This window comes from Pogonomyrmex barbatus, unplaced genomic scaffold (genome assembly GCF_055798465.1).
Source record: "Pogonomyrmex barbatus isolate J1 unplaced genomic scaffold, ASM5579846v1 scaffold2, whole genome shotgun sequence".
NCBI lineage: Eukaryota > Metazoa > Arthropoda > Insecta > Hymenoptera > Formicidae > Pogonomyrmex > Pogonomyrmex barbatus.
This window is the reverse complement of record NW_028297116.1, coordinates 242,402-269,791: the sequence shown is the minus strand read 5'-3', so window position 1 is coordinate 269,791 and position 27,390 is coordinate 242,402. Positions and strand designations below refer to the sequence as shown.

The following is a 27,390-nucleotide window of genomic DNA, read 5'->3' as shown; positions in this document are numbered from 1 at the left end:
AAAAATAAATTAAATTAATTAAATTAAATCTCAATCTTTTAGTGTTAAATTTTTTATCGAAATTTAGTAAAAATTTCAAAATCTTCGGATTGACAGACAATTCGAGATAACAGACAGAAATTCTGAACGCACCCTGTATGTAATCTAACCTAAACTAACTTAACCTAATCTAAGCTGATTTAACCTAAAAGTTAAACTGAAGATTTTTACTACCAACCGGTGAGAAAAATCTTTGAAGAGAAAAAAATAATCTAATAGATAAATTGCTTGATCTAATTTAATGCTTAAATTTTGATAAAACTCAATCGATGTATTTTTCGATGTAAAAACAAAAGTTTGAAAAGAAAAAAGTATTGTTCGAGTTTTGTTTTGAAGTAAAAATTTTCTATGATAAAAAGTAAGCTTATGATAAAAAATTGCTACTTAATACTTGAAAAATCCACATAGCAAATATGGCTGTGGTAGTGGAAACCACTATAGGAGATTTTACAGTGGACCTGTACATTGAAGAGCGTCCTCAGAGTAAGTACGGATTACAAGTATTTTCACGCCTAATTATTTTGAATCTCCATTTTATCTTTATATCATCTTTTACACATCTGTATTGTACATTATTTTTATCCTTGCAGCCACGCGGAATTTCCTGAAGTTATGTAAGCTCAAGTACTATAATTGGAATCTTTTCCACTCGGTGCAGACCAACTTTATTGCGCAAACTGGCGATCCCACTGGTACTGGAAAGGGTGGAGAGAGCGTGTATGGAATCGTGCTCGGTGAAAAGGCCCGTTATTACGAGGCCGAACAGATGCCAAAGATCAAGCACAGTCGGATAGGTCTGCTGTCCATGGTGAATTGTGGGAACAACATGCTGGGCTCTCAGTTCTTCATCACGCTGGGATCAGAGCTGCAATCTTTAGACAATGAACACTGTGTGTTCGGAGAGATCACAGAGGGACTGGAGGTGATCCTCAAGTTTAACGAGACCATCTGTGATGGGGATCAAAGACCATATCAGGATATAAGAATATCCCACACTGTTATTTTGGAGGATCCGTTTGACGATCCTGTAGGATTTGTAATTCCCGATAGAAGCCCAGAACCTACAAAGGAAGCTCTGATGGTACGCTTGGAAGATGATAAATTTATAATCTCATCATCATTTGTCTTATGTTACCTATTAATTAAGTTCACAAACATATTTCCTTTTTTTCTGTTTTGAGTTTTCACATATTTAAAATATATTCATTTTTTCCATTATCTTTTCCATATGTTTAGCTTTGTATTTGTATTTATTTATTTAGAGCGATAGGATTGGAGCGGACGAAGCGATCGATGATACCGGTGGCATGACCGCGGAGGAGATTGCGGAAATGCAGAAGGATAAAGAAGCGAAAGCGAGAGCCACGATATTAGAGATTGTAGGTGACATACCGGACGCGGACATCGCCCCACCCGAAAATGTCTTGTTCGTCTGCAAATTAAATCCGGTCACAAACGATGATGACCTCGAAATTATCTTCAGTCGCTTCGGAAAAATTATTGGGTATGTGAACATTTATTTTTACAGTATTTGTTATTGTTGATTATATCCATTTTTACCATTATTTAATTTTTTCATTTATTATATCTTTTATATATTCGTTTATATTATGATATACATTATATATTTATTAATTTTCATAATTTACTGATTCTTGCAGCTGCGAAGTTATAAGAGACCATCAAACGGGCGACTCCTTGCAATATGCATTTATCGAATTCGCCGATCGCAAGAGCTGCGAGGACGCGTACTTTAAGATGGACAACGTTTTGATCGATGATCGAAGAATACACGTAGACTTTTCGCAGTCGGTCGCTAAGATGCGTTGGCGTGGTAAGGGAAAAGGTATTAAGTATCTCGACGAGGATGATAAGAAGAAACGCGAAGAGAATTACCCTTCTTCGAAAAAATCAGAAGCATCGCGCGGCAGAGATTACGACAATGGTAAAAATAGGGAGGAAGGAAGGAAACGGGAGAACGATAACGATAAAGATCACACATCCGAACACAGAAAGCACGATCGCCGAAGAGAAGACAAAGATAACAGAGACAGAAGAAAGGAAGATAGATCGTACGACGATCACTACGAGAAAAGCAAGTATGATAGCGAGCGAAAAGACAGAAGACGAAGAGAGGAACGACGTGATAGGGATAGGAACAGCGAGAGAAGGGGTCACAGCGAGGATAGATCGGAAAGAAGAAGGAGGGGCCAGAGTGAAGAGAGATTGGAAAGAAGAGGCAGAAAAGACGAGCATGGCGATAGGGAACGTCGACATCGCGATAACGAAAAGAAGAGATCCGTGGATGACGAAGATGATATGAGATACCGGGATAGATCACATAAGCATAAAAGAAAACGATAAAAAAAAGGAATGAAAGAGCTAAAAAGAATTTCGAACATGAGATATATTTAAATAAAAGTAAAGTTTCCTATTTGCTACGAATATCTTTGCAATTGTGATATTAAAATGAATAAATGCATAATTTATAAGAGGGACTGTAATTCAAACTTTTTTTTCTTACATCAAGTAAAACTGCCAGTAGCCTTTCAAGTACAAAACATGAGAAAAAGATATTTGTTATCGACGATCGACCAATTCGGACCTGATGGAGTGTCAATCAACGCATGCATTTTCCTTCACGGGATGCCGAGCGATGAAGCCGATTCTCGTCATGAAAAGCTAGCTCTATAGTAGGAGCGCATACGGTAAAGCTATCGAAACCATAGATTTCATTCAACAAATGTAGAATTTCAACGGAGAGTGATATCGATGATCGTCATAACGAGTATGATGATGAATGATTAAGACTTTTGATTGTCGCAGTCCACCATATCAAAAATAGAGAGCGAAAACAATCTGGCGGCATACGTTCGAACACTGCCGCTCGAGTTTAAGAGAATAAATCTCTTACGAAAATATCTTATGCACTTTCGAGACCAAGTCTCGCGCTTTGGTTCGTACACGCACGAAAGAACATTTTATAAGAATGATAAAATAAATTTTATAGGAACGATAAAATAAAATAAATTTATAAATAATAAATTTAACGTGGACACGCAGGTAATAAGCTACGTAGCCCGCAGGCTCTCGCAGTTTTTTTTTTTTTTTTTTTTTTTTTTGTTTCTTTGGTGACATCGCAATTTTGGTATTCTTGCATGTATCAGGAAGGTACACTGCACATCCTCGCTTCGTCCTCCAGCTATCTCTCGGAAACGAAGCCGATTAGTTGCGATTCGCAATTATTTGCCTAGCTGGATCACCCAGAAAGAATCAAAGTACGATGGAGGTATCTCAGCCAAAATTCCGCATCGTTGAATTTGCAAGATTATCTATCATCCTCACAACATTGTGTAGCGTATATATATGTGCGATCCTGTCTTACGATTCATTCGTCGGGTTTATTTCGCGCGTTTTATATATCACTCTCGAAATGAAAGACGCGTTTTTTTACTCGAAGGCTTTCTTCGGCGATTCCGCTTTCTTTTGCGCTACTTTAGAATACACTGTCTGTTACTTTACAATACTTTTTTTTTTAACAGAGAGCTCTAGTCTATTCTCAATTCGCGCGTATCGTAGCTTTGTTACATCACAATCGATCTGTATGTTACAAATTGAAAGAATATTTAAGCTTAATTGGGTCATATTATATAAAACGCTGTATATAAGTAACGGGGAGAAAAAAAACAGAACTATACATTAAGCGCGTATGCGTGCATATATTAGATAACTAAACTCCAATATGTAACACAAATAAATATGGTGAATTATATTAGGAGACATTTACGATATACACAGAGTGATTCTGAATTAAATAACTATCTGGGGAAGATGAAGTCTAGTGGCTAAATGAAAAAAATGCGTACATTTAATGCGTAAATTTAAATCTTCTCGTCTAAGTGTTTCCTTTATTTTCTTTGTTACTTTTTTATTATCTCGGAAATCAAAATTTCTACTTATACTTTTGCATTATGGTTATTTTATTTTGAATGATATTTTAAAATATCATCATCTCACTTTCTAGGAAAATTAAATAATTAAACAAAAATATACTTTTCAATGTACTTTTCAATGTAAATTAGAAAAATTTTTAAGAGAATATACATGATAAGAGATCACTCTTAAATTTTATTAACAATTAAACTTAAAACGGAGCTTAATGGATGTGTTTACATTTCATATTCATCCTTTAAGATAGTAGCATCTAATTAAGAATCACCTTGTATAATATACACATATGCAAATTATATATATAAATAATATCTGTTGCGATATATATATATTTTTTAATTTACTCACTTTCTGTTTCGTGTCAAATGGACACAACAACGTATTACATACAAATTTTGCAGCAGGACAATATATAAGGATGTAAGGATATATATCGCAAGAGATAACATATCTAATAAAGTTTTACACTTTGGCGTTCGTTGTTTCGCTTTCTCTTCTAAGCGCGAGAAGACTTAATCATCATTACGCCCTGAAAAAAAAGTAACATTAAGATAACAGAGCTAAAGTAAATGAGATAATCCTTCTTCTACACCTACGTGATCTCTAGGAAAAATTATTACGATTATTACGATAAAGCTATAAGAAAAGAAGCATCGTCTCTATCGAGCAACACGTTGTGCGCGTCGTTGTGCATTCCCAAGGAAGGAAAGAAGAGACGCGCAGGTATGGGAACGAGTTGCGAAGGATAGAAGGAAGTTCATTTGTCACGGTATCATTCTATTGGGGGGGTCTCTTCGAAATCTAATCATCGACCCAAGATTGAGCTTTGCTCAAAGGGATTTTCGTGTGCAATCGAAATAGAAAGCTTCTCCGTAAAAACGAAAAGGAGAACTGGGATGCGCTGGGATACACGAACGGAAGTTATCTTATGGATCGCGCGCGAGGCGACCCGCGAGAAAAAAGGCACTTTTCAAAAGGCCACCGTTACGTGTAAGATAAAAATGCGATTAGGGAAGACAATTCTTCTTTCCTATTCCTATATCGAGAGAGTTACTTTGGTAATGACTAGGTCATATGCTACGTCGCTACGTTAGTTATGAATTGTGGTGTTCCTGTTCGTTATGGCCTGGCGATTGGTGTTTATTAAATAATGAATAGTAATCGTAATGGCGCGGCGCGCCGGCTTTAGGCGCTTCCTCGTTATGGCCATCCTTCGTCCGTCGCGTTGCTTACTGTGTAGCGTAAATTGGTGGTTACACAATGAGACTCAACAAAAATTATCGTGCTTGCTCGAAAGCTTGTACTTTTTGTATCGGCGTCAAACTTGTACTCGTGATTTCCCCTCGCGTCTCGTCTCAGAAAATGCGTATCAAATATACGCTCAGATTGAAAAGGCCTAATCGTCAGAACGCGATTATCGAAAACGCAAATACGATTCGATGTTTTTAACGATCGAATATTCTGTTCAGATTCATATTAGCAAGATTCCCTTTCTCTCGAGATTCGCAATTCAAATCGAGATAAAGAAAAAGAATTCAGGACTGCGTAGCAAAGTGATGACAAAAATTACAGAAATTTAAATGTAATATCGATGAGCTGTTGGACTCCACTGCATGTACCTTTTCCAAAATCATTGATACGAATACAATATGTATTCGTACAAGATGCAAGCAAGATCCAATCTATCGTTAAGTCCAAATTCATCGAATCGTATTAGGCATTTCGAAATTAATTCGAGGTCCCTTGAGTGAAACTGAACTTTTGGCCAGGGTGTGGTACACTGGACGCGCGTCCAGAAAGAGGGCTACTCAAAATTGGATGCGGTAGTTGCTGGGACGCGGTATCGATCTCGCCTTAGTGGGTGGCAGGGAGGCCGTCGATGCCTCGCTGCTGGCGGTTCCGCCGGAGTCGCGGCCGCTTTTGCTGCTCACGGTGCTGCCGGTGCTCTGCCCGCGAGAAGAACCGCCCGTTCCCGTTTGCTTCCTCAAGGTATTACCACCCCCTTTGAGAACGGCCGCCGCCGCCGCTGCTGCTACCGCTGCTACCGAGGATTCCCCGTCGCTCAGACGGCCGTACTCGCCGATACGAGTGCGGGTGGTGGACGAAGACGGCGGTGGCGGGATGAATGAGCGATTCTGCATCTCCCGATGCCTCATTGCTGACTCCAACATGCAACCGGTCGATGATTTTTTGCGATTGCTGACCGCGATTGTGTCGGACTGAAGCCTCTCGTAATCATGACCACTACCACTGCCGCTTCCTCCGCCTCCGCCTCCGCCTCCGCCTCCACCTCCGCCTCCGCCTCCGCCTCCGCCTCCTCCACCGCCGCCGCCGCCGCCACCCGAACCGATCGATGACTTTTTCAGCGAGCTATTCATGAAACTTTCCACGGAAGTCTTCTTCTTAGTACGCGATGCCTTCGCGGCAGCGGCGGTGGCGGTGGCGGTGGCGGTGGCGGTGTCAAATCTACCATATTCGATGTTGCTGGAGGAATCGCGCGTCGTTTTCACGCCGCCGGTACTAACGCTATTACCACCGCCATTACCGCCGCCGCCACCACCGCCGCTGCCGCCGCCGCTCGTCGCGGATGACGTGTCTAGCATCCCCGGTCCGGGATCCGACTTCTTGCGCGTCTCCGTGTCACTTAGACGGCAGTAACGGGAATTCGCGCTAGTCGCCTTGAGTGCCCTCGGCGGTCGCGGTAACGAGCTGGGCGGTAGACTGCCGGCGCGACGTGGCTCGCCGCCCACCTCCGCTGCCATTCGCTGCCGTTGCGAGCTTCTGCCTTGCTTCTCGAGCAGCATCATATCCTCGGTCGGTTTACCACTGCCGCTGCCGCTGCCGCTGCCGCCGGCGCCGTCCGACAGCCGCGAGATCGTGCCTTTCAGTCTGGCCGCAGCGTTGGCGAACTCGATTATGCTCGACGATACCACGTCGCCACCGCTACCAGACGAGTCGTCCAGCAATCGGCTCTTGCTCGACGCGGTGCTCGATGTACCTGTGCTATCTACACCCGCCAGTAATGGCTTGGGTATTTTTCCTTTTCGCGACGCAGTGCCTGGATTAGAGAATCCTGGAAAACAGCAAAGTGCCCGCTGAAACAAGAAAGAAAGACCGCACGGGTTGCAGATAGGAGGCCGGGACCTGGAAAAGGGGTTAGTGCTCGCTGTATAAAACGCTCGCACATGCACATTCGGGAATACGAATTGATAGGAGACAAAGTGAGAGGAGTCAAGGAGGAATTAGTGGAACAATTCAAGAAAAAAAAAAAAAAAGAGAGATTAATTTGCAAAACGTGAGATCTATTTTGGCTATCTACTTGAGCACAGCTTCGACAAACAGTTAATATATGTTCGAATAGAATAAATAAATAAATAAATAAAAAATTTTATTTGCACGCATATTTTTATAAAAGCGAAAGTTATTCGGAGAATGTCAAAGATAACACAATGTCAATGAATAAAAAAATAAAAATAAAATAAGAAAAAAATCATGTTAAGACACACACTGTTATATCAATTGCAAATAATCCCAATTAGAGAATAGTCTGGATGTAACGTCTTCTATTTCTCAATTGAGTCATTTGAATGCGATCATTTGAGTGGTTATGATCTCTTATTTGAAATTTCTCCTTTATCTTACAAACGTACACGCTAACTATTCTCATGATAGATTAAAAAAAAAAAAAAAAAAAAAAAAAAAAAAAAAAAAAAAAAAAAAAAAAAAAAAAAAAAAAAAAAAAAAAAAGAAAGAAAGAAAGAAAAAGCGATCGAGATAATGAACAATACACCAGAGAGTCATATACACTAAGTATACCTTCGTACATGTGACCTGTAATATTTTCATGATCAGCAACGAGTATTAAAAAGGTTGCTAAAGAACTCAAAGTATGTCAAATCGTCCGTAAATTAAGTCCATTGATGAAAAAAAAAAAGAAAAACATTAATATGAACAAAATGTGATGTTAAATGGGCTATAGACAATGTGTATCATTAGAGTAAAATCTGATGTGATAGAGTCGCGTGAGATAATTAAATACTTAAAACTGTAATTGTAATTGTAATTGTAACTGTAATTGTAATTATGCGAAATAGTATATTCTCGTTATTCTGCGTACCTTGCTAAGCAGTTGAGAGTCCAGCTCTTTTAGTTGATCGTCGAGACTCTTATTAGTCTGCTCAAAGCTGCCCTGCTTCCTATACTTATAAGTATCTGCAACGCCATAAGAACCAGTGCTGCCGTAACCGCTGCCACTACCGAGTACGCTGCTTACTTTATGTGCAAAAAAAAAAAAAACGAGAGAAGATATTGTTATATGTCTCAGAAATCAGAAAAGGAAACGAAGGATTATCTTAAATTGTATATAATATTCAAGGAGCGTTTTTTACCGAGTTCCGGCGTGCTAGTCAACGCAGTGTGATGATCCGCCGATGTGCTTGAATGAGACGAGTGAGCAGCAGGATAACTACCCACGCCACTACTGCTACTACTGTCCGCTTTGTCGTATGTGTGTTTCTGCAACACTCTAATCATGGCATCCCTCTCGGCCAGCTTGGATTCCAGATCCTTCATTCTATTAGAGTTCAAAATCAAGTATATGTATCAAGTAATGGATCGATTTGCGAATATAACAACATTATGATTTCGTTAAATATTAATAAATATTAATTTTCTTACCTAGATTCGAGGTCGGCCAATTTCTTTTGCGCTGCGTGTACCTCATCCATGTGCCGCATTTTCTCTGAGCGAGCCTCAGCGATTAATTTTTCCGCATCTTGACTGGTCTTTTCTAGAGCGGCAATCTTCGCATCTCTGATGATAAAGATACATACGTGTAAGAAGAAAGAATATATGTAACAGGAATAAACAAATCTAAATGATTTTACTCACTTTGGTAAACTAGCAGCATCGATGGCTGCTTGCCTTAACGCGCTCTCCTCGAGGTAACGCTGTTCCCATTTCGCGACGTCGCCCTCGAGCGACATGATCTTCTCATCCCGTTCGCGTAATCGTCGTTTTAGATCTGCGATCATTTCGCCACTCGACGTCTGTTCATTGCCATTGCCTCCCCCGCCGCCCCCACCTTCGCGCAACTCCCTTTCTAGCTGACCTCTCAATTTTCTTTCGGTCTCTTCTCGTCTATCGCTAGACGCTTGAAGTGAAGACAATGCTCGTTGAAGTTGGCCCACTCTCTCTACGTACACTTGTTTCTTTCGACACTACAATGGAAATATAATCTTTTAATTCAATGTCCACATTAATAAAGAGTGTTGAATTATACACAAAATTTCTTTTTCTTATTTTTTTAAATAAATTGGATTTATAAAATTTATTAATGAATCAATTTACTTCTTCTTCCAACCGCACGACATTGCCTTGTGCGTTAGTCAGTGCAGTGTCTAGAATATCGATGTGCGTACGTTGCTCCTGCAAAGTAGCTCTCTGAGCAGCCAGCTCAATTTCCTGTCTCTCTTTCGCAGCGGTCAACTCTTTATCTAGAAAAGAACACATAGAAAAGAACAATAAAAAATCGTATCTGTAGCATCTTTACTCTGTGAACGTCAGTAATTGGGATTAGTCGTACTCTGAGTGATGAGCTGTCCGATAAGTAGCTCACGTTGTGTCAGCTCCTTTCGCATGGTTTCGACGATCGGCGGACTATCCGTACGTGCGGACAGCAGGTCGATCTGGTCTTTATACGCGCGATTTAGTTCGCTCAATCGACGGCATTCATTCTGCAACCTCATCCGGGCAGCGCGCTCCAGTTTCTCCCGTCGTTCGCAGGACGCAGCGAGTTCCTCGTGGACGCGATGCACCTTCGCTATCTCCTGCTCGAGTTTCTGTGACTTGGCAACTTTGTTGTAGCAACGATCTAATTCTAATTTCAACGCGCTATTCTCCTGGATTATTATCTGAATCATCTCCGACGATGGCCACACCTCACCCGTTTCCCTTTCCATCTCCTCCCGTCCTTTAGTCTGCGGTCTAAATACCCAGATATTAGTCAAATATCTCACCAAAATGCGTGATACGTACACGCATAATCTACACGAAAAATATTACGTTACCGTGGCGACGTCGTTCGAAGATTGTAATTATCGATGTCCGCCTTATTGATCCTGGACAGATCGGGTTGCGATCGTGATACAGTCAGCTTCTCCATTGGTCCGAAGAGCCTGTATTTGTTTTTAAATAGCGTCGGTACGTAGCACGGTGTCGATCTGCCTTCATATTCGTTATCATTCTGTTTCCCCCTGTCGCTGTCTCGTATTCTCATCTCCAAACTACCACTGTTATTAGAGTACGGCGGCACTTTCACTTCCTTCGCTAAATGTTTCAAGACCTGCAAAGCACAAACCAAAAATAAATTTAGAAAATAACATCTTAACTGAGATGACTAGCTCACTTCAACATGTATTTAACAAATAAATTAATAATGGATTCTCTAGAATGTTAAAAACAATAAGGCAAGTAAAAGTCAAACACAGTACTTTGTTGTGCTAATATTAATTTTTATATAAATAAATTACCAAATCTAAAATATATCATTATCATTAATGTATATAAAGCGCAAAAAAACAAATTTCGAATATTTTGATTAATTTCTTAGCCATTTTTAACAGTGATATAATTAATAAAAGATAGAAATTTACATATTTAAACAATAATTAATAAAAAACGTCAACAAAAATATATACATCTTCAAATGAGTTTCTTCAAATGAGTCAAAGTCTTAAAAGACTAAATCTCATCTTGACTAAAGTCAGTTTACAATATTACTATATCTAATAAGTTAACTATCAATTTTATTGTAATACATTATATTACGTAATTATTAATTCAGTATTCATTTATTATACTTCATACTGTATTATTCTTAGATAGATCATTATACCTGAGATTGACTAAGATAATCATCCGGGATATCTGTAATTTCCTGACAGCCACCGCCACTAGACTGCTCGTGGACATAATCCTCGTGCGACAGATTAGACAAGGATTGTACCGTGGGACTATTAGAATGACCTTTTCCATTGCCATCACAATATAGATAACCCACATCTCCATGTTCCCTCACTAAGCCTGACAGCCTATTTAGACATACAGATTGGAGATTTGAAATAAACTATTTAAAATTATTGATTAAAAAAATATATGCTTACCTTCCAGATGGTACCCATGAGTTGTCATCATTGGCATTATGTATAATTAAAGTATTATAAGAACTCGTCGAGACGTCCAGGCTGCTTCTGTTGGAACCCACACTGGTACGATTGCTCAAGTTGTCTTTCAAACTGTTCCGATTGGATCCATTGATGCTGTCCTTCAGACTGTTCCGATTGGAACCGTTTAAGCTCTCCTTCAAACTGTTCCTGTTCGATCCATTCAAGCTATCTTTCAGACTGTTTCTGTTATGTAGATTGCCCTGTATTACGACAAACCATATTAGTTTCCCATGATGTGATAACATTTTGAATCATAAAAGAAAAAAAATTTATATAACTTCTTCTTTTGTTTGCGAGATTTATAATTTTGCTTTCAGTACCTGAATATTTGGTATGTTCTCCTTGTGACTGGAAGACCTGGAGGGACTCTGCTGCTGATTTTCTTGACCTTGTGGTTCTTGCCGAGCTGTATGCCTTATGACATACCTCTCTTCGTTGCTCAGATTTTCATTGGATGTGGAAACATCAGTCTCGCTACCACTCAAACTTTGAGGAAGACCGCCTGCAAAAAAATATACTGTATAGATACTTTTCTAAGGTGAAAATATCAATTTATACGATGCAATAAATACTATAAATCATTAATATAATTTACAAAGATCTACCTTGCATTGACAATTGTTTCCTTTGTAAATTATTGTTTGAGAATGGAGTTAGGAATCTATTCCCTTGCTGTAGCGAGCTCATTTTCACGCGGTTCAGCTCATTTACGTGGATTGGTTTGTGTTTCGTCTGAAAAACAAAAGAACAGGAGACACTCCAGTATCCATAGGCAAGGGACAAAACATGAAGTTACATAGAAGTTACAGAGAAAATACGAGATGCCGTACGCGCAGAGCGCACCGTCGCAGGGATTTTACTGAATTTTACTCAGATGAATGGACTCGCACGCAGCTCCTCGGAGAGACACGGCGAGTCGTATAAATAAACAATGGGATGGCATCGTATCGTCATCGGGGTGTATCTGCCAAGCCAGTGGTCGCGCGAGGAATCGTCGTGCTCCTCCACGGAAATTGAAACGCGGACGCGATACGCGATGGGAAACCCGAGTCCACGAGCCTTCGTCTCGACCTCGATTTACTCACTCGATACAAAATTGTGAGAACAGAGAGCCGAACTCGTATTCGTGATTATTTTCGATAAATTAGTACACTCCACTTGTCCGTATAGGAGAAATAAAAAGGTCCGGTTCACGCATTCCTCGTCAGATCGCGCTACCAACGATCCGTGGCATTAAGTTGTACATAAGACGGTTAAATCCATAGTAAGGCTGATCATCAGGGCAAACACCACCCGAGTATCATTTTAGCCTTGTTGTTTCCGAATGTTAAACCGAATGTCGTTTAAACAAGAATAAAATAATACACGAAGACGGATGATATTTTCCGAACGTAGCTTTGGACTCATACTTTGAATCCGTTTTATAAAAGTATCTCTAAAAATGGCTCACAGTCAAGTCGGAAGATTCGAAAGCTCCTTTTAGAAAACACTTTTATTACGATAAAAGAAGATTCAGAATATAGGTCTTGGTACAATCAGGGGTAAGTTCAGAAACATCGAATGTATCATTTTATTCTTGTTATTCATCGAATTAAATAAAACTAAAATGATAACTGGATGCGCTCGAATGTTATTTTTGAATGCACTCCAGTACGAATACCTATAGATGCATTCCATTTTTTGTACGATGTGCATTATTTATCCTTGCTTATTATTGCATGTTAAACAAGGATAGACGCTGCCTAGAACCCAAGAGAAATCCAATGTCCGATTTCACCAACGTAGATTAACCTTAATCTCGATTTAACTTGCTCTTCTTTCTCTAATTCTTGAACCGAGATTAAAGTTAATCTACATTGATGGAGTCGCCTAAGAGTTGACACGACCGCCATTTTAATATAACCGCTAGATGCCAGAGAGACCCTGATTGTGTTTGAATATTATCGCCAGTATTGACAATATTAAAAATTCATTACGTTATTAACTAGACGTTAATAACGTACTGTAACCGTATCTAATTCCGTCATGACGTCATAAACAATAGCTATATTTGTATTGCGATTACCGTAGCTCAAAAGCAGCAATAGTCGCAATTTGCAATACAAATATGGCGTCGGATAGTGAAAAAAAGATGGACAGAATGAAAACTATAGATTTTTTACTTAATGCAGAAACAAATATATAAAGTAAATGAACAATATAAAGTAAATGAAAAAGATGCATGTAAAGCAAGGACTGATAAATAAAAGATATATAATTAATTTATGTATATTACTTTTCTAATAATAATAATAATCCAAAAATAGTTTTTTTTATAATTGTATTTGGATGAATTGTAAATTGACTACATCCATTTGATTGTCTTTCTAATTTAACTGCCAATCAAGTTTAATAAATAATTAAACATACATAATTACGTCGCGTGATAATCTGCAATTAAATGTTGTTTTTATGATAAATATTAATTAATTCACATAAATTTTTACTTTTTCAACATTAAGTAAAATAATTAACATAAAAGTTAAGAACTCTCGTTTAATTTATTGCTATTACTATTACCGAAAATGATTTTTAAATTATGTATCTGAATATTCAGATACAATATTATATTAATATAATTTTTAATTCGTAGTTGATAAACTTTTGGAAACATATTCTTTAAAAATTTTTATTCAGGGTTGAGTCCAGAAACAGAAACAGAACTGGATGTATCTTTTATCTGTGTTTTTCATCGAATATTAAACAAGGATAAAATGATACACTTGGGTATTATTTCTGAACGCACGTTATTTGTATCAATTAAAGCATTTATCACAGTCATACATATTAATATGACAGTTTTCTTATTCATTATATTTATTGCACTGTTTTCATACATCAATTTTTTTATCTTGTTAATACAATATAATATTTACGCTAGCAGCAAAGAAAGTAATTTCGGAACTGATAGTATACTGTTGTGATGTTATTTTGGCAGTACTGCCAATAAGAAACGAACACAGCCCTTATAACTTATAATAGGAGTCTGGTCACAGTTTTATAATAAAGTGGCGTCTGTTGCGTCGTGAAACTCAACATTTTCATTAAAGTAAATTTTATATTTCTTTAATTAAAAAAGATATTCCTGTAATAAGTGCAATTATTGTATTAACCCGAAGATCATAGCGCATTATCAATGTAAACATTTTATATATATAAAGATGGTGATGGACCTGCCAAAATACGAATATGATAACTCGGATCGGGAGCACATACTTCTGCATAATGCATAACACTTAAGAAAATGAACCAATCATAGTCCATATCACCTCCATTTCTATACCCGTAATGAAAATGCAAGACTCTGATTGGTTGATTCTCTGCGTTATGCGTTGTGCGTTATGCCTTATGCAAAAAATATATGCCTGGAACCTTAGGTCTCTACTGTCTGTAATGACTATGTCAAATTTACGCTATTTTTCAGTTGCAATTTTTAATTTTGATGATTTTTTTATAATCTTGACAGATATACACATCAATTATTACACTACACACGATATTTAAATTTTTTAAATTTAATTTCTGGATTATAAGGCTCATTCTGAATCTTTTTTTCGATGTGCTTATAAAAGTGGCTCACAGCTTGATAAATGATAACTAAAGAAGAGTTGAAGATTTAAATAGCATAATCAATTTATTGATTCCGAGTTCAGTCGAGCATAAGAGAAAAAAAGAGAGAAAAAGCATGAAATAAAAAGAGACAGAATTGAATCGAGTCAGTAAATCGAAAACGCGAGAAGTTGCTACCTTTCTATCTGAATAAACTTTACTCGAGAGACTATTCAGTTTCTTTTGTTTTAATGAGAAGAAAACGTATACTATGTCTAATGTGAAATATTTGATTTTGTTGTTTCATTCAGCTGTTGTTATTAGCGATGTAGGTAGGTCTTTATGAAAAGACGAAGACAAGTCGCGTCATAAACAATTTCATATATACACCAGTCCATAGTATCATTGCGATAGCAATTTCATATATACATCAGTCCATAGTATCATTGCGATAGCAATCGTCTTTTATCAATAAAAAAATTGACGTTCGTTATGTATCCCAGATTTTCTCGGCGGTTGTATCAAAAGTTCGTATCAAGTTTTTTTCGTGAAAGCCGATATATAACAACAACGAATTGTCGACGATTTTTAATAGTTACTTCCAACTATCCGAATACGGACAGCCGTACGTTTCCTCTTATTTTTGTAATAAAGTTTGGAGATTTGAAGAAATCATAACTACGATTCCTTCAAATTTCTCAGAAACTTTTTGTACTTTTCTCTTTATTTATTTACACATATTGATGTTTGTTCATATTGACAGGATAGAGTATTGTTAATATTTGAAAGATTTTTCATGTAATGCTTATGATAATAAAAAATACATATATTTTTTCAGTAACACGGAGTTTGCATTCTTCGAATATATCGCATCAGAAAACAGACATTCCAAACCTATATGAAAACGAAATGGCACTTAACGTCGATTATGAACAGCTTCTAGAGGCGCAGAAGGACGAGAATGTTTTGATTGTTGACGTTAGAGAGCATGATGAGATAAATGAGACTGGTAAATTACCAGGAAGCATTCATATACCAAGTAAGAACTTTTTGTTGCACGCAGTAATCTGAAAAATTTACTGCACATTTCTCAAATATCATATTAATGTGTAAAATTATTATTTATTATGCTGATATAGAATGAAATAATATAATAATTGAATATATAATATAATTGTTTCAGAGGATGATGTCAGTAACGTATTCTTGAATCTTTCTGAGGAAGAATTTGAAAACCAGTACGGCAAACGTAAGCCCACTAAAGATACAAAAATCATATTCAGTTGCCGATCTGGCAGGAGAAGTGCTTGGGTGCAGGAAACAATGCAGAAACTAGGATATACTAAGTATGTTAATATCATTTGGAATTATTAAATAGAACTGCGATAGAATTCTAAATTTATTCTCTTTGTAGGGTTTATAATTACACTGGAGGCTGGCAAGACTGGGAAAGCAAGCAAAAGAAAAATTAACTGAATATTAAAGTGAAATATTATAACAATGGAACTATTATTATAATGTTGATATTTGGATATTTTCATTATTGCATTAACTTTAATATATGTTTTAACAATTTTGACACGTTCTATTATACAAAATTATAAAAGATACAATTTTATTTTGATGAAATAAATGTTGTCGTTTGATTGTCAAAATAATTGCATGAAAATTTAAAAAAAATGAATATTTATTTAAATATGTATATACATTAACATCATTTTCTATATACATTATTTTGCACAATTTACAAGAGATTGAAATTACAGGACGCGCGCGCGCGTGTGCGTGTGTGGTCCTGTAATTTCATATATATATATATATATATATATATATATATATATATATATATATACATACACGCACACATTGTAAGAAGTTGCATCAATCTTTTATATATAGTATAAAATCTTCAACTCTTCTTCTCCTGTGCCATTTTTTTATGATTAATCATCTCTCTAAATTGTCCCAATATAAGATTCTCTCTTTTCTGCCGTTCCTCTTTGCTGAACATCGCCAAGGCACGCTTTTCGTCTGCGGAATAGATCTGATTTTCCTTACGTATACGAACTGCTTCCATGCGACGATGCCTTTAAAAAGAGATAAAGTAGAATGATATAGCTTTGACAAATACATTTTTAACTTCATTAACGAAATTCGTCGATATTTGAAAACACTGAGAAATTTTATTAGCAATAATCAAAACAAATTTCATATTTTTATGGATAATTAAAATAGGTCTTTTTTACAATTCATACAAGATTTCGACCAGTTATTATCATTCTGCAATGAACGTAAAAATACAAATTTTCAAAAATTTTATATAAGTTACCTGCTGCCACTCATGACATAACCGACAGCTTCGTATGCGGCAATCTCTTCTGATGTGAGACCGATCTCGCCTCTCCTGGGTATACGTTTTCCTTCGGCTACATAAGCTGCCATTGCTGCACCTTCTCCTGGTAGTAATGCCTTGCCAAAATCTTTGGCTGAAAGAGTTACATGTGGTTTCGGAGCGGGTCCAACCATACCATCATCCCCACTATCATCTGAGCTTGAGCCTTTCTTTGATTTTGGCTTATCAGTGACCATGGTTTTTTCTATCCAGACTTCCTCGCCACTGCTGTCGCTGTTGTCGCTATCATCAGAGCTATTACTGTCAATCTCTTTCCTTGCTTTCTTTTTCTTTCTCTTTTCTTTCTTTGCTTCCTTCTTCGCCTTCTTCTCTCTCTTTCTTTCCTTCTTAGCTTTCTTCTCTTTCTTTAATTTCTTACTTTTCTAATGATTAATAATATTATTAATATTCTTTAATATAGATAAATATCATTTATTGTATATTTTTTACTCAAAATCAATAATTAATCTGATACCTTCTTTTTACTATCATGCCTCTTTCTCTTGCGGTCCTTTGGCGAAGTAATATCCTTATGTCTGCTTAGATCTTCATCCTCCTCATCTGAACTACTGTAAATGAAAGAATAAATCAAGACTTGAATATTATATCATATATATCATTTTGAATCTAATATGGATCCATTGGAGCAAATTAGAATTTTTTCTCTATGTAAATATAAATTGCTAATAAATTACACGTCATATAATAAAACTCCATGACTTAAATAGAATTGGCTGCATTCAGCAGAGAAAGCAGATCAGTGAGCGCTTAGTGATTTTTCAATATGATTGGTCTTTGCCTTTAGATCTTTGTTGAATGTAAGTGTAGAAACTAATCATAATGAAGAATCACTGAATGCTCACTGATCTGATTTCTCTGCTGAACATAGTCATTTAGGCCAAGTTGACAAGTTAATTCACATAACTCTAACCTCAATTCTAACCTCTAACCACAAGCCACTATGTGATTGTTCACAAAAGTAATTTTTTTCTCGGCGAAGGTCACATAGCTAAGAACAATACATGCAGCAATCACAAATATGTTGTCAAAAATCTATCTAATAAGGTTGCTTACGTACTATTCGATTTGCGTCGGGGATCTACTCCAAGCTTCAGGAACTCCACGTAAACCTATCAGCTCTCTCTCGCGCCTTCGCGCGTCCATCATCTTCTCGTTCATCATCTTTTCGCGTTTCTTCTTTTTCTTTTTTTACCAATATCTATTATCGTCAAGGCGCAATCTCGTCTTTCTACTCAGTCTTGCACAGAAACGATAAAATCTTGTGTCTGCTCGATTTGCTGCTCTTCTTCTTTCTTCTTTTCTTCTATTTTCTTCATGGATGTTCGTTCTAGTGAACAGAGATCAAAAGTGAGACGTGAAAAAACACATTCTTATCTCCTTCCGTGCGCGACGTCCATTGTTGACAACGAGAGGTTAGAGATTCGCCGCTGAACACATATGAAATGCAGAGAATCAATCTGTTTTCTTTCTCTTTTCTTTTTGGCAGATATTTGTTTGTAATGGCTGCGTTCAACGGAGAAAGCAGTTTTGCAACTGTTGTAAAAATCTTTGATATGATTGGTTTTTGCTCTTAGTTCCTCACGGATCTAAATGTATAAACCAATCATATTGAAGAATCTTACTCAACAATTGCAAAACTACTTTTTCTGCTGAACGCAGCCAATGTTACAGGGAGTGCAATCCACTTGGTGCATAATGCTTCGAAGCATTTTTTGATTGGTCAAATTTCATAGAATTCTTTATTTTGATTGGTTAATCAAACGCTTCCAAACTTTTGTAGCGCTAAATGGACCGTAGCCAAGAATACATAGTTATTCTTTCTATTCTTTTTTTTCTTTTAAACATCCTTTTCTTTTTTTGGCAATAAATAAGGCAAGTTTTTTAATTCATCGACTAATCAATCGCATTATGCGCAAATGCAATTTTGCTCTATAAAAGCAGCATTTGCACATTATGCAATTAATTAATCAATGAATTTGAAAATTCGTCTATATTTGGTCTAAAAAAAATTGGAGTGGAAAAAATTTAAGAAGATCGCTACTATGGAAAAGAACATATCGAAATTATCGATTCGAAAGGTTTAGATTTGAATCGAAGGCATTCGCGGTAAACCGATTCACTTCGAAATGAATTACAGTGCGATGAAAGGTAAATTTTCAAAATTGGTCAAGTTAATCAATTTATAAATTAAGTTAAATTAAAGTTAATTAACTATAAAATTAATTCAGTTTCGTTAAATGAGCAAAAATATAACTTGGTTTAAAATCAAAATTCAATTAATCTTTAAAATAAAATTTAGTTAATTTAATTTTCAAAAGTATTTATACTAGACTATTAAGTCGTAATTTTTAAAAAATTAGATTACTTTAAACAATAAAATAATTACAAGCAAAAAAAAGAGAAATAAAACAAAAAATTTTAACATTAAAAAATTAAATTTAATGTATATTTTAAAATGTAACGAATTAAAGTAAAAAATTAATTAATTTGAAATTTATTTAAATAAAAGTAATTAACTTTTTAACATTATCACTTGATTGAATTGATTAACTATTAATTAGTTATCGTCCAATCTTAAATTCTGCTCGTAAGTGATATTCGTATGTCAGTCATGATATTTCCTACAAGACAAGAGCTGCCGCTTTTATTGAAATTGGTGTGTATACACGAGTGGCACAGTGCTTTTATGTGGTTTCTTGTATAATATATTGCAGCGCACTGCGATTTTCGAGTAATGAGCGAATTTGAGCTTTCACAATTCGAAACGTTTCCGCTAATGATCTCTCTACTGGTCCGGTGCATAGTTATCTTTTTCCCTTTCTTTTTCTCTCTATTGTTATCTTAACTACATATATGCATATATATATACACTTGTGTACGTAAAACCCATTGTAAAACCGAATTCGACAAAGTGTACTAACAATAATAGCGTATTTTACTATAATGAATTTAAATTGATCTGGTTGATTAAACCGCGTGTATAAACTCGAGGTCGATTAAAAATGTATAAAAAAAATATATATGTATATATATAAAATATTAATAGACTTATGTTTACTTCTACCAATAAAGGTTAATTTTAACCTCGATTTAATTTACCTTTTTCTTTTTTTATTGTATAAGTTTAAAAAAGAGATAAAAAAAATTAATTAAATCAAGATTAAAATTAATTTACAATAAAAGCATTAAATGGAATGGTAGATTATATGAAATTATTTATCACTTTCAGAGCGATTAAAATCCATTGCGGTTGAAAACATCTACTTTTTATAGCAGCATTATATTATATTGTCTGCATTTAAAATTAAAATAAAATATATTATTGTAAAGAGAAAGGATAAAGAATATCTAACTACAAGCTACAAGAAATGAATTTTTCATCTGGGCTATAAAAATCGCTATACGTTAAAAGATACAAAAAACGCGATATGTGAGCAGTTTAATCGATAAAATATACACTTTTTTAAAAATGTCATATTGCATGAGCATGAGCTCTTTTATCAATTAAAATGTTTACATTTACCTTTTTACTGTTAATTAAATGTAATAGTAATCTTTCGCGTATATGCAACGTAGTACAAGTAGCCGAATTCGGGGTCAGACGATGCATTGAAAATCGCGGAATTCAAATTGGAGATCAGAATTCTCAATTGGAATTATTCCTTTGATTTCAGTTCGCTTTGCCCTAATTGCTTAGCTATAATTTCCTATCAGCAATCCTCGATGCCTTAACTGCATAATCCGACACACGAGCTTAACAAAGCTTCCCTTGGCAGAATTCGTTCATTCAATAGAGAAACTCGAGGCGATTTCAATTAAACTCCGACTTAACTAACTTAATTAATCTTATCCAGTAATATATCTGTGCTATTTTAACATAAAATAAAATCATTAATTTTTTTCTTATTTAAGGAAAGAGAAATTAGATTAAGGGATAGCGAACTATATAGTGGGAAATTTTGCTTTCAGCAATTTTGCAATTTTGCAATTTAAATTAATCGTCGATTGAGTTAATTGGATCTCGATTGAAATCGCCCTTAGAGACCGACCGGGTCCGCCCCGTGTGTACGCACATGTAACATGTTACGCTTCATTATGTGTATCGCTATGTATACATAGTATAAAATTAACATTATAGGAGATATTCAGAATCCCTTGGCAAGCTTCCAGAACACACATCGGAGTGCCGGAAAGCCGCTCGCGATTTTTCCAATAAAGGAGGAGGAAGATAAAGAACAACGCGTGAAGAGTAATGACGAACATGGGAAGCGTTCCTTTGTCACAACGGAAGGATGTTCCGGAAGTTTGTCAGTAAAGCTTTGAAATATACCCTATGCAATATATACATGTATACTCATATCAGAGATTATATGTACAAGACTCTGAGAAACTACTTGGGAAAAAGTCAAAGCAAAGAAAGTCGGAATGGTCGAGCGAATCGAACCGGAAAACCGTTTTCTCTCGATATATCGTAATATTTTATATTTTATATATATATATATATATATATATATATAATATTATATATATATATATATATATATATATATATATATATATATTTATTTATTTATATCTCTGACTGCAAATCCATTTAACGCCATGAATGCTTCGATTGACACATCAGGACGAAGAAATCCACTCATCGAAGCGCTAAATGGACCGCGGTCTCTATAGTACCTGTAATAGTATTTTGTTATTCCAAAGAATACTAGTAGAACAAAGAATATTAAATTTGACCGCATGAGCCGTTTTTGTCTCATCGTTTTAGAATATTGCTTCGACTTTATATATATGGTGCGAATGCGCTTTCAGACTTTCCTTCTTGTGCTGTCCACTTTTCTTATAGTCTATGTCATGTACACACATTGTATGCGATAAATAAATAAATAAACATATTCGTCTAGATATTGGATGACGCATTTTCTGCTTAAATGCAACCGCGAATATTCGAAAATCATCATGAATTAATTTAAATTTGAATAAGAATCGGTAACATTAATATATGTCTCGTAATAATATATAAAAATAATGTATATATATATATGTATATGCTTCTGTAAGAATGTATAAAAACGATATAAGTATGTTTCTTTTGGAAGATACGGAGATGAAATGATTTTATGTATTACGCGATATCTAGAACTCGAATCGAAAGACGAAAGATATTAAACTAATGCAATTTCCTCAACATCAGAACATTTCCACGTGCGTAAAAGGCAGTATATTTGTTAAGTTCCGCCGCGAGACCACGGGCTTTCCTCGTTCTATATATATATATATATATATGTATGTGTGTGTGTGTGTGTGTGTGTGTGTGTGTGTGTGTGTGTGTGTGTGTATCATCCTATGTATTCTACGAACTCTGACCTTATCTTTGTCGATGGCTACATACTTTATACTTCAACATTGTTCAATTAACCTCATTATCCATATAATGTTTTCTGTTTTGAATTCTGAAATATATGATCTTATATATATATATATCTTATTAAAACGCTCTTTTATTCTCGGCCCTAGTCTATATTTTATATATATATATATTTTGTTAGAATAACTCACGAGAGGTATATACGACTCGTCCTTTCTCTTTCTTTCTCTCTCTTCTAGTTTCTAAAATAATTATCGCTATGTGTATGAGAACGCGCGAATTAGTTTATCGTCAGGTAATAATAGCGTTTGAAAGGTAGACTTCGTCCGAAATCGTCCGCGTAGCTTCACGGGATTTACTTTCCGTTCATCGAGACGCGATTAAAGCTATACCTAAGTTGAGAGATTCGCGCGCGCGCACGTGTGTGGGTGTGTACATGAAGGTAACACAGCGCGTAATTATAATTAAATACATGTAGAGGACTATCACAAATAAGTATGTCACTAATTATATCACGCAAACAGAAGACATTCGGTGGATAGATTTTTTTTTTTTCCATGTCGACTCGGAATCGACGCAGGGAACGAGGGGAGGAAGAAGCGCGCGGTAGAGTTCTGTCTGAGGAACGTGCTATCGTTATGCGCGATATCATATATGGCACCACGGGGGAGGATTTATCGAGTAGAGAGTGTTAGTCATTGGACGGTGAAGCACAGAGTTAGCGTCGCTAGACAGTTGTTTCCCGGTCCACGTGAATGTATTCCACGAAACCGGGCGGCTGTTGTCAGGACGCCGCCCCAAGGAGCGTCTCCTCCGTCGGTGCACGTCGCGGCTTCTTGCTCTTCTTCGGCCCCTTGTAGTGAAGTCTCTTTGTGCGAGCTTTCGATCTAAAACAATGGAGATACGAAAATGAGGACACATGATAATAAAACAAGAAAAATATTTTTTTCAAATAACAATTATCTTTCACATTGTTGATTTTTCAAGACCCACTTGCTTTAATTCACTCTCTGCTGTTACATAATACAGCACCTCTACCATCGCATCGATAATAGCGTTTGACAGATAGCGTTGAACAGAGAGGTGATATATCGAGAAGTTTAGTTTCGATTTTCTCACTTTTCAAGTTTTCTCGTATTACCTGCTAATAAGAATAGTGAATAGGCACGCGAAGGCAGTGACAATTCCAGCGATGCCGGCGACGACGAGCCATATGGTAGGCGGGAGCAGCCCGAGCAGCCGCGCGCCGTTCCCGCAGTTAGCCTCGTCGTGACCGGACGGGCAGTGTGCATGGCCGTCGCACCAGAGACTGGCGGCGATGCACGCCCCCAACTCGGGACACTTGTGCGGACAATCACCGATGTACGACGGCATGCCGTTTGTATCGTTCTCCATTATTCCCCCTGGAATCCTCTCCGGAAGACGCAGCTGCCGGCGCAATGCCGCGCGGCTCTTGGAGATCTCTAGCCAGGAAGCAGCCGCCTGACCGGGTTCTCGTGCCACGAAATCCAACAGTAATGCGGGCGGCCTTGGTGGTCCCGGCCACTCGCCCTCCTCTGTTGCGCCCAGCCATCCCTCCGAGAACACGTGCACGGTGAACTCACGGGAGCCTGGTTCCGCCGGACACACCACCTTCAACAACTTTGGCGGCCAGCCGGAATAGAGGAGAATGCGATTGGTGGTCGGGCATTTGACCTGATCGCCGCTGCCGCTGCCGCTGCCGCTGCCGCTGCCGCTGCCGCTGCTACTGGTGCCACTTCCGCCGCCACTGGTACCGCTGACGCCGCTGGACGTCTCGGGACCGGTGAGTGGCGGTGGCTCCAACGGCAGAAACCAGCCCCAGGTCAAAACGAAGAGCGACCGGTTCTCGCGCGCTTCCACCAGCCATGGAAGACCCTCGCAATAGATATCTGGTCTCGAGAGCGGGGGTGTGACGAATCTCAATTCGCCACCCTCGCCGCGGATCCTCTGTTTCCGCGGACACTCCGGCACGCGGATGAGCTCGAAGGTGGCGTAAAAAAAGAGCGTCTCGAAGTCCTCGTGGGGTGCCTGCTGGTCCACCAAGAAAGTTATCTCCAGCGCACGGCCGGAAGAGATATACGTGAGCGGCAGGTGCGACGTATTGTCGCACAGACACGCCCGGGGTAGCCTCACGTCCCGCCACGGTGCCTCATAAATAACCAAACGCGCTTCCCTGGATCCTACTTCCTGGACGCAACGCGGTCTACCGGTGTGTGGATCCGAATCGCTCATGCACATGGTGGATTCGCCGAGGCTCACGTTATGCAAAGTCAAGCGAACTCGCTCTCCGCTGCCGGCTTCCACGCGATACCTGCATCGGAATCAATATGTATTCATAAATTCTAATCAAATCCAATATAGGGGAAGGCAGAAAGAAATCACATTGAAATTCTGGATTTGCATAAAAGTCCTCTTTTTGTCTTTCAAACTGACTATCATTTCGTCATTCCCAGCTTCAATCCCATCCCTACCTGCAATCCAGCTTGCTGGCGCCACCCCGTCCAAACAGACGTACGTCACGCGGTGACATCACCTCGCCGACCTGCATCTTGCGCCATACGCGGCTGCAGATACCATCGCCCCAAGGTTCGCCAGTTTGAACGGTGGAGACAAACTCGTATCGCGCCTAGAAATAAAAAGGGAAATCAATGCGAGCAATGGAAATCCAATATATCGAATGGATCTCGATTGCTCGTATCGTTAATTGGTCAGTTAAATATTAGACTCTCCGAGTCAAATATTAGAATATCCATTAGAAAATTCCATCGAATATGGGACGTGAGCAAACGGAACTCTCTGCTCCTCGACACACGAACTCCACTGAGTGGAGATAAAATAGATAATCTTATTTAAATTGTGGATAAAGGACTTATAATAAAAAGAAAGATATACATTTACGATCGTATTAAATTGCCTAATGAAACCTGAAGGTACCGAAGAGATTTTATGACGATGCGATATCGCGATACTTACGTGAAAGTTAATTGGATGGAGGGCGGTACCCAGAACGGTTTCCATGCGCAGCGTCAAGCTCGGGGCGGTCGTCAGGTAGCTCTCGTCCTCGGTGCACGGTCTCGTGCTCCTGGTGACATTACGAAGAGCCGCGTGGGCGCAGAGCTTGGGCGTGTCGTCGCACAGCGTGGCCATCGGCTGACCCGTGTTCGGCGCGCCGTCCCAGAAGATGAGCTTAACCGCGCACACCGACGCCGCGGAGATGTCCGGCGTCTGACTGGAGTTGTTCCCGTTGTTCTCGACGACGTTGCCGGTGAGATCGCGTTGCGAATACGACGAGAAGTATATCCACACGCGGTCGCCGATCGCGCCCTTGATGTTCCACGTGCAGCTGGAGCCGGGCGGTAGCGCGTGCAGAGGCGCGCGTATGATGCCGCTTCGCTTGCTGCCGACGCCGGTGCCGTTCACGAAGAAGTGACAGCCCTGCGGGCCCTTGGCGTAATCCAGACCGTCCGAGTCGACGTAGATCACGCGCAGTTCAAGCTGGAGCCGCAGCGACGAAGCGCCCAGCGGTATCGCTACCGGCGAGCTGCGGAATTCCACCTGCATGGCGGGACCGCGCGCGGTCACCTGCGGCAGGGGACCGCCGCAGTACACCAGGAGGATCGGATCTTCCGTCCGCGCGCCATCGCGGAAGATGAGACGATCCCGCTCCGGGGAACAGTCCTGCCAGACGCTGAGACTCGTGTTGACGGTGGTGGTGGTGGTGGTGAGACCGACCGGACCGGTGGGTGTGCTCTTGACGGATATCATGGCGTGCTTGCACGTAGGTACTTCCTTCTGGCGTACGGTGATCAGGCAGCTGGCGTTGCGCGGATACTCGCCCGGATAATTCGGACTCTGCAACCGGCATTGCTTCAGGTGACATTCGTAAAAGTTGCGAGAGCAGTAGGTGCCCGGCACCGGGGAACCTCGCTCGATCGGCAGTTCTGGTTTACCCAGTCGGGCGACCGCTTCGTTGCGCGCGACGAAGCGGTAACGGAGACGAAATTCGAACGGCACCGAGGACGGCGCGTGGAACAGCCGTATGGAGGCAGTGACCGTACTGGTTTCGCTGCAATCATTATTAATAATAATCGATAATTATTCATCATTATTAATAATAAAAAAAGCATTTTGAACTTTGTAGAAAGTGATCAATTGATTCGTATTACATCGTGATGATTTTTAACGAGAGTAAAAGGGAACCGCTGTTAAATTATGCAATCCGTTTCATTTTCGTTTGCTGTCGCATAAAAAAAAAAAAAAAAAAAAGATCGCGCTTGATAATCTACGTAGATTCGCGTAAAACGTGTTTGAATTTGACAACAACAATAGAGACAACTTTGGGGAAAATCCGGGGAGAGTACCTGTAGTAGGACGCGCGACCCTCGCTGACGCCGCACCACGAGCCGCCGGTGAAATGTCTACCGAGCTCGGCAAGCTGAAGCGAGCCCTCGGGACAGCTGGTGTAGTAGTTGTCGGCGTTGGCGTCGACGCGACCAACGCTGAACGCGTCCCACAGCAGCTGGACCAGCTCGCCGTAACCCTGGCCGGCCGCGGTGAACGTCAAGTGGCAGAGGAACGGCAGACGTTCCTCGGCGGGCCTGGGCAAGTCCAGCTTGTACGTGTGTCCCTCGCGGCCGTGGTACGTGCGATTGCACGGCGTGCACATCTTGGGCTCATCGCTGCCGTCGCCGCAGTCATCCTGGCCGTTGCAGTAGGCGTCGATCGGCACGCAGCGGCCGTCCCGGCACGTTAACTCGGCCAACCCGCAAGTGCCACCACCG

At 38.9% G+C, this 27,390-nt stretch overlaps 5 protein-coding genes across 14 annotated transcripts in view; 2 read left to right on the top strand and 3 right to left on the bottom strand.

Moving 5' to 3' along the window:
* Positions 1-106: 106 nt before the first annotated feature.
* Positions 107-2,543, top strand: LOC105425986 (peptidyl-prolyl cis-trans isomerase sig-7). Its single transcript, XM_011637032.3, has 4 exons — positions 107-522; positions 630-1,120; positions 1,302-1,543; positions 1,701-2,543. The coding sequence occupies exons 1-4, from the start codon at positions 453-455 to the stop codon at positions 2,401-2,403; spliced, it is 1,506 nt and encodes a 501-aa protein (XP_011635334.2). The 5' UTR covers positions 107-452; the 3' UTR covers positions 2,404-2,543.
* LOC105426038 (uncharacterized) lies at positions 2,525-13,039 on the bottom strand. Of its 6 annotated transcripts, none has more exons than XM_025217992.2 (13): positions 12,877-13,039; positions 11,822-11,948; positions 11,537-11,718; positions 11,154-11,416; positions 10,886-11,081; positions 10,059-10,333; positions 9,575-9,975; positions 9,340-9,485; positions 8,881-9,209; positions 8,668-8,802; positions 8,379-8,563; positions 8,108-8,262; positions 2,525-7,085 (listed from the first exon to the last, which is right to left on the bottom strand). In XM_025217992.2, the coding sequence occupies exons 2-13, from the start codon at positions 11,901-11,903 to the stop codon at positions 5,799-5,801; spliced, it is 3,636 nt and encodes a 1,211-aa protein (XP_025073777.2). In that variant the 5' UTR covers positions 11,904-11,948; positions 12,877-13,039; the 3' UTR covers positions 2,525-5,798. The 6 variants fall into 6 exon arrangements, with proteins under 6 accessions (XP_025073777.2, XP_088932980.1, XP_088932977.1 ...); XM_089076854.1 differs by lacking the exon at positions 12,877-13,039 and adding an exon at positions 12,302-12,426; XM_089076851.1 differs by lacking the exon at positions 12,877-13,039 and adding an exon at positions 12,024-12,372.
* On the top strand, positions 12,548-16,462 carry LOC105425984 (rhodanese domain-containing protein CG4456). Of its 5 annotated transcripts, XM_089076866.1 has the most exons (5): positions 14,803-15,136; positions 15,308-15,429; positions 15,643-15,843; positions 15,988-16,150; positions 16,219-16,462. In XM_089076866.1, the coding sequence occupies exons 3-5, from the start codon at positions 15,714-15,716 to the stop codon at positions 16,274-16,276; spliced, it is 351 nt and encodes a 116-aa protein (XP_088932992.1). In that variant the 5' UTR covers positions 14,803-15,136; positions 15,308-15,429; positions 15,643-15,713; the 3' UTR covers positions 16,277-16,462. The 5 variants fall into 5 exon arrangements, with proteins under 5 accessions (XP_011635333.2, XP_011635332.2, XP_088932991.1 ...); XM_011637031.3 differs by lacking the exons at positions 14,803-15,136; positions 15,308-15,429 and adding an exon at positions 12,548-12,757; XM_011637030.3 differs by lacking the exon at positions 15,308-15,429 and having other exon boundaries at positions 14,794-15,132.
* Positions 16,463-16,473: 11 nt separating this feature from the next.
* LOC105425989 (NKAP-like protein) lies at positions 16,474-18,799 on the bottom strand. Its single transcript, XM_011637037.3, has 4 exons — positions 18,275-18,799; positions 17,672-17,765; positions 17,134-17,579; positions 16,474-16,891 (listed from the first exon to the last, which is right to left on the bottom strand). The coding sequence occupies exons 1-4, from the start codon at positions 18,376-18,378 to the stop codon at positions 16,714-16,716; spliced, it is 822 nt and encodes a 273-aa protein (XP_011635339.2). The 5' UTR covers positions 18,379-18,799; the 3' UTR covers positions 16,474-16,713.
* Positions 18,800-19,834: 1,035 nt separating this feature from the next.
* LOC105425990 (uncharacterized) overlaps positions 19,835-27,390 on the bottom strand; it is a 9,483-nt gene continuing 1,927 nt past the window's right edge. Inside the window, 5 exon segments of the mRNA XM_089076856.1 lie at positions 19,835-23,475; positions 23,730-24,920; positions 25,081-25,235; positions 25,583-26,675; positions 26,971-27,390. The exon segment at positions 26,971-27,390 is cut by the window's right edge and continues 100 nt beyond it. Of these exon segments, the coding sequence (XP_088932982.1) occupies positions 23,373-23,475; positions 23,730-24,920; positions 25,081-25,235; positions 25,583-26,675; positions 26,971-27,390 (2,962 nt within the window). The 3' untranslated portion in view covers positions 19,835-23,372.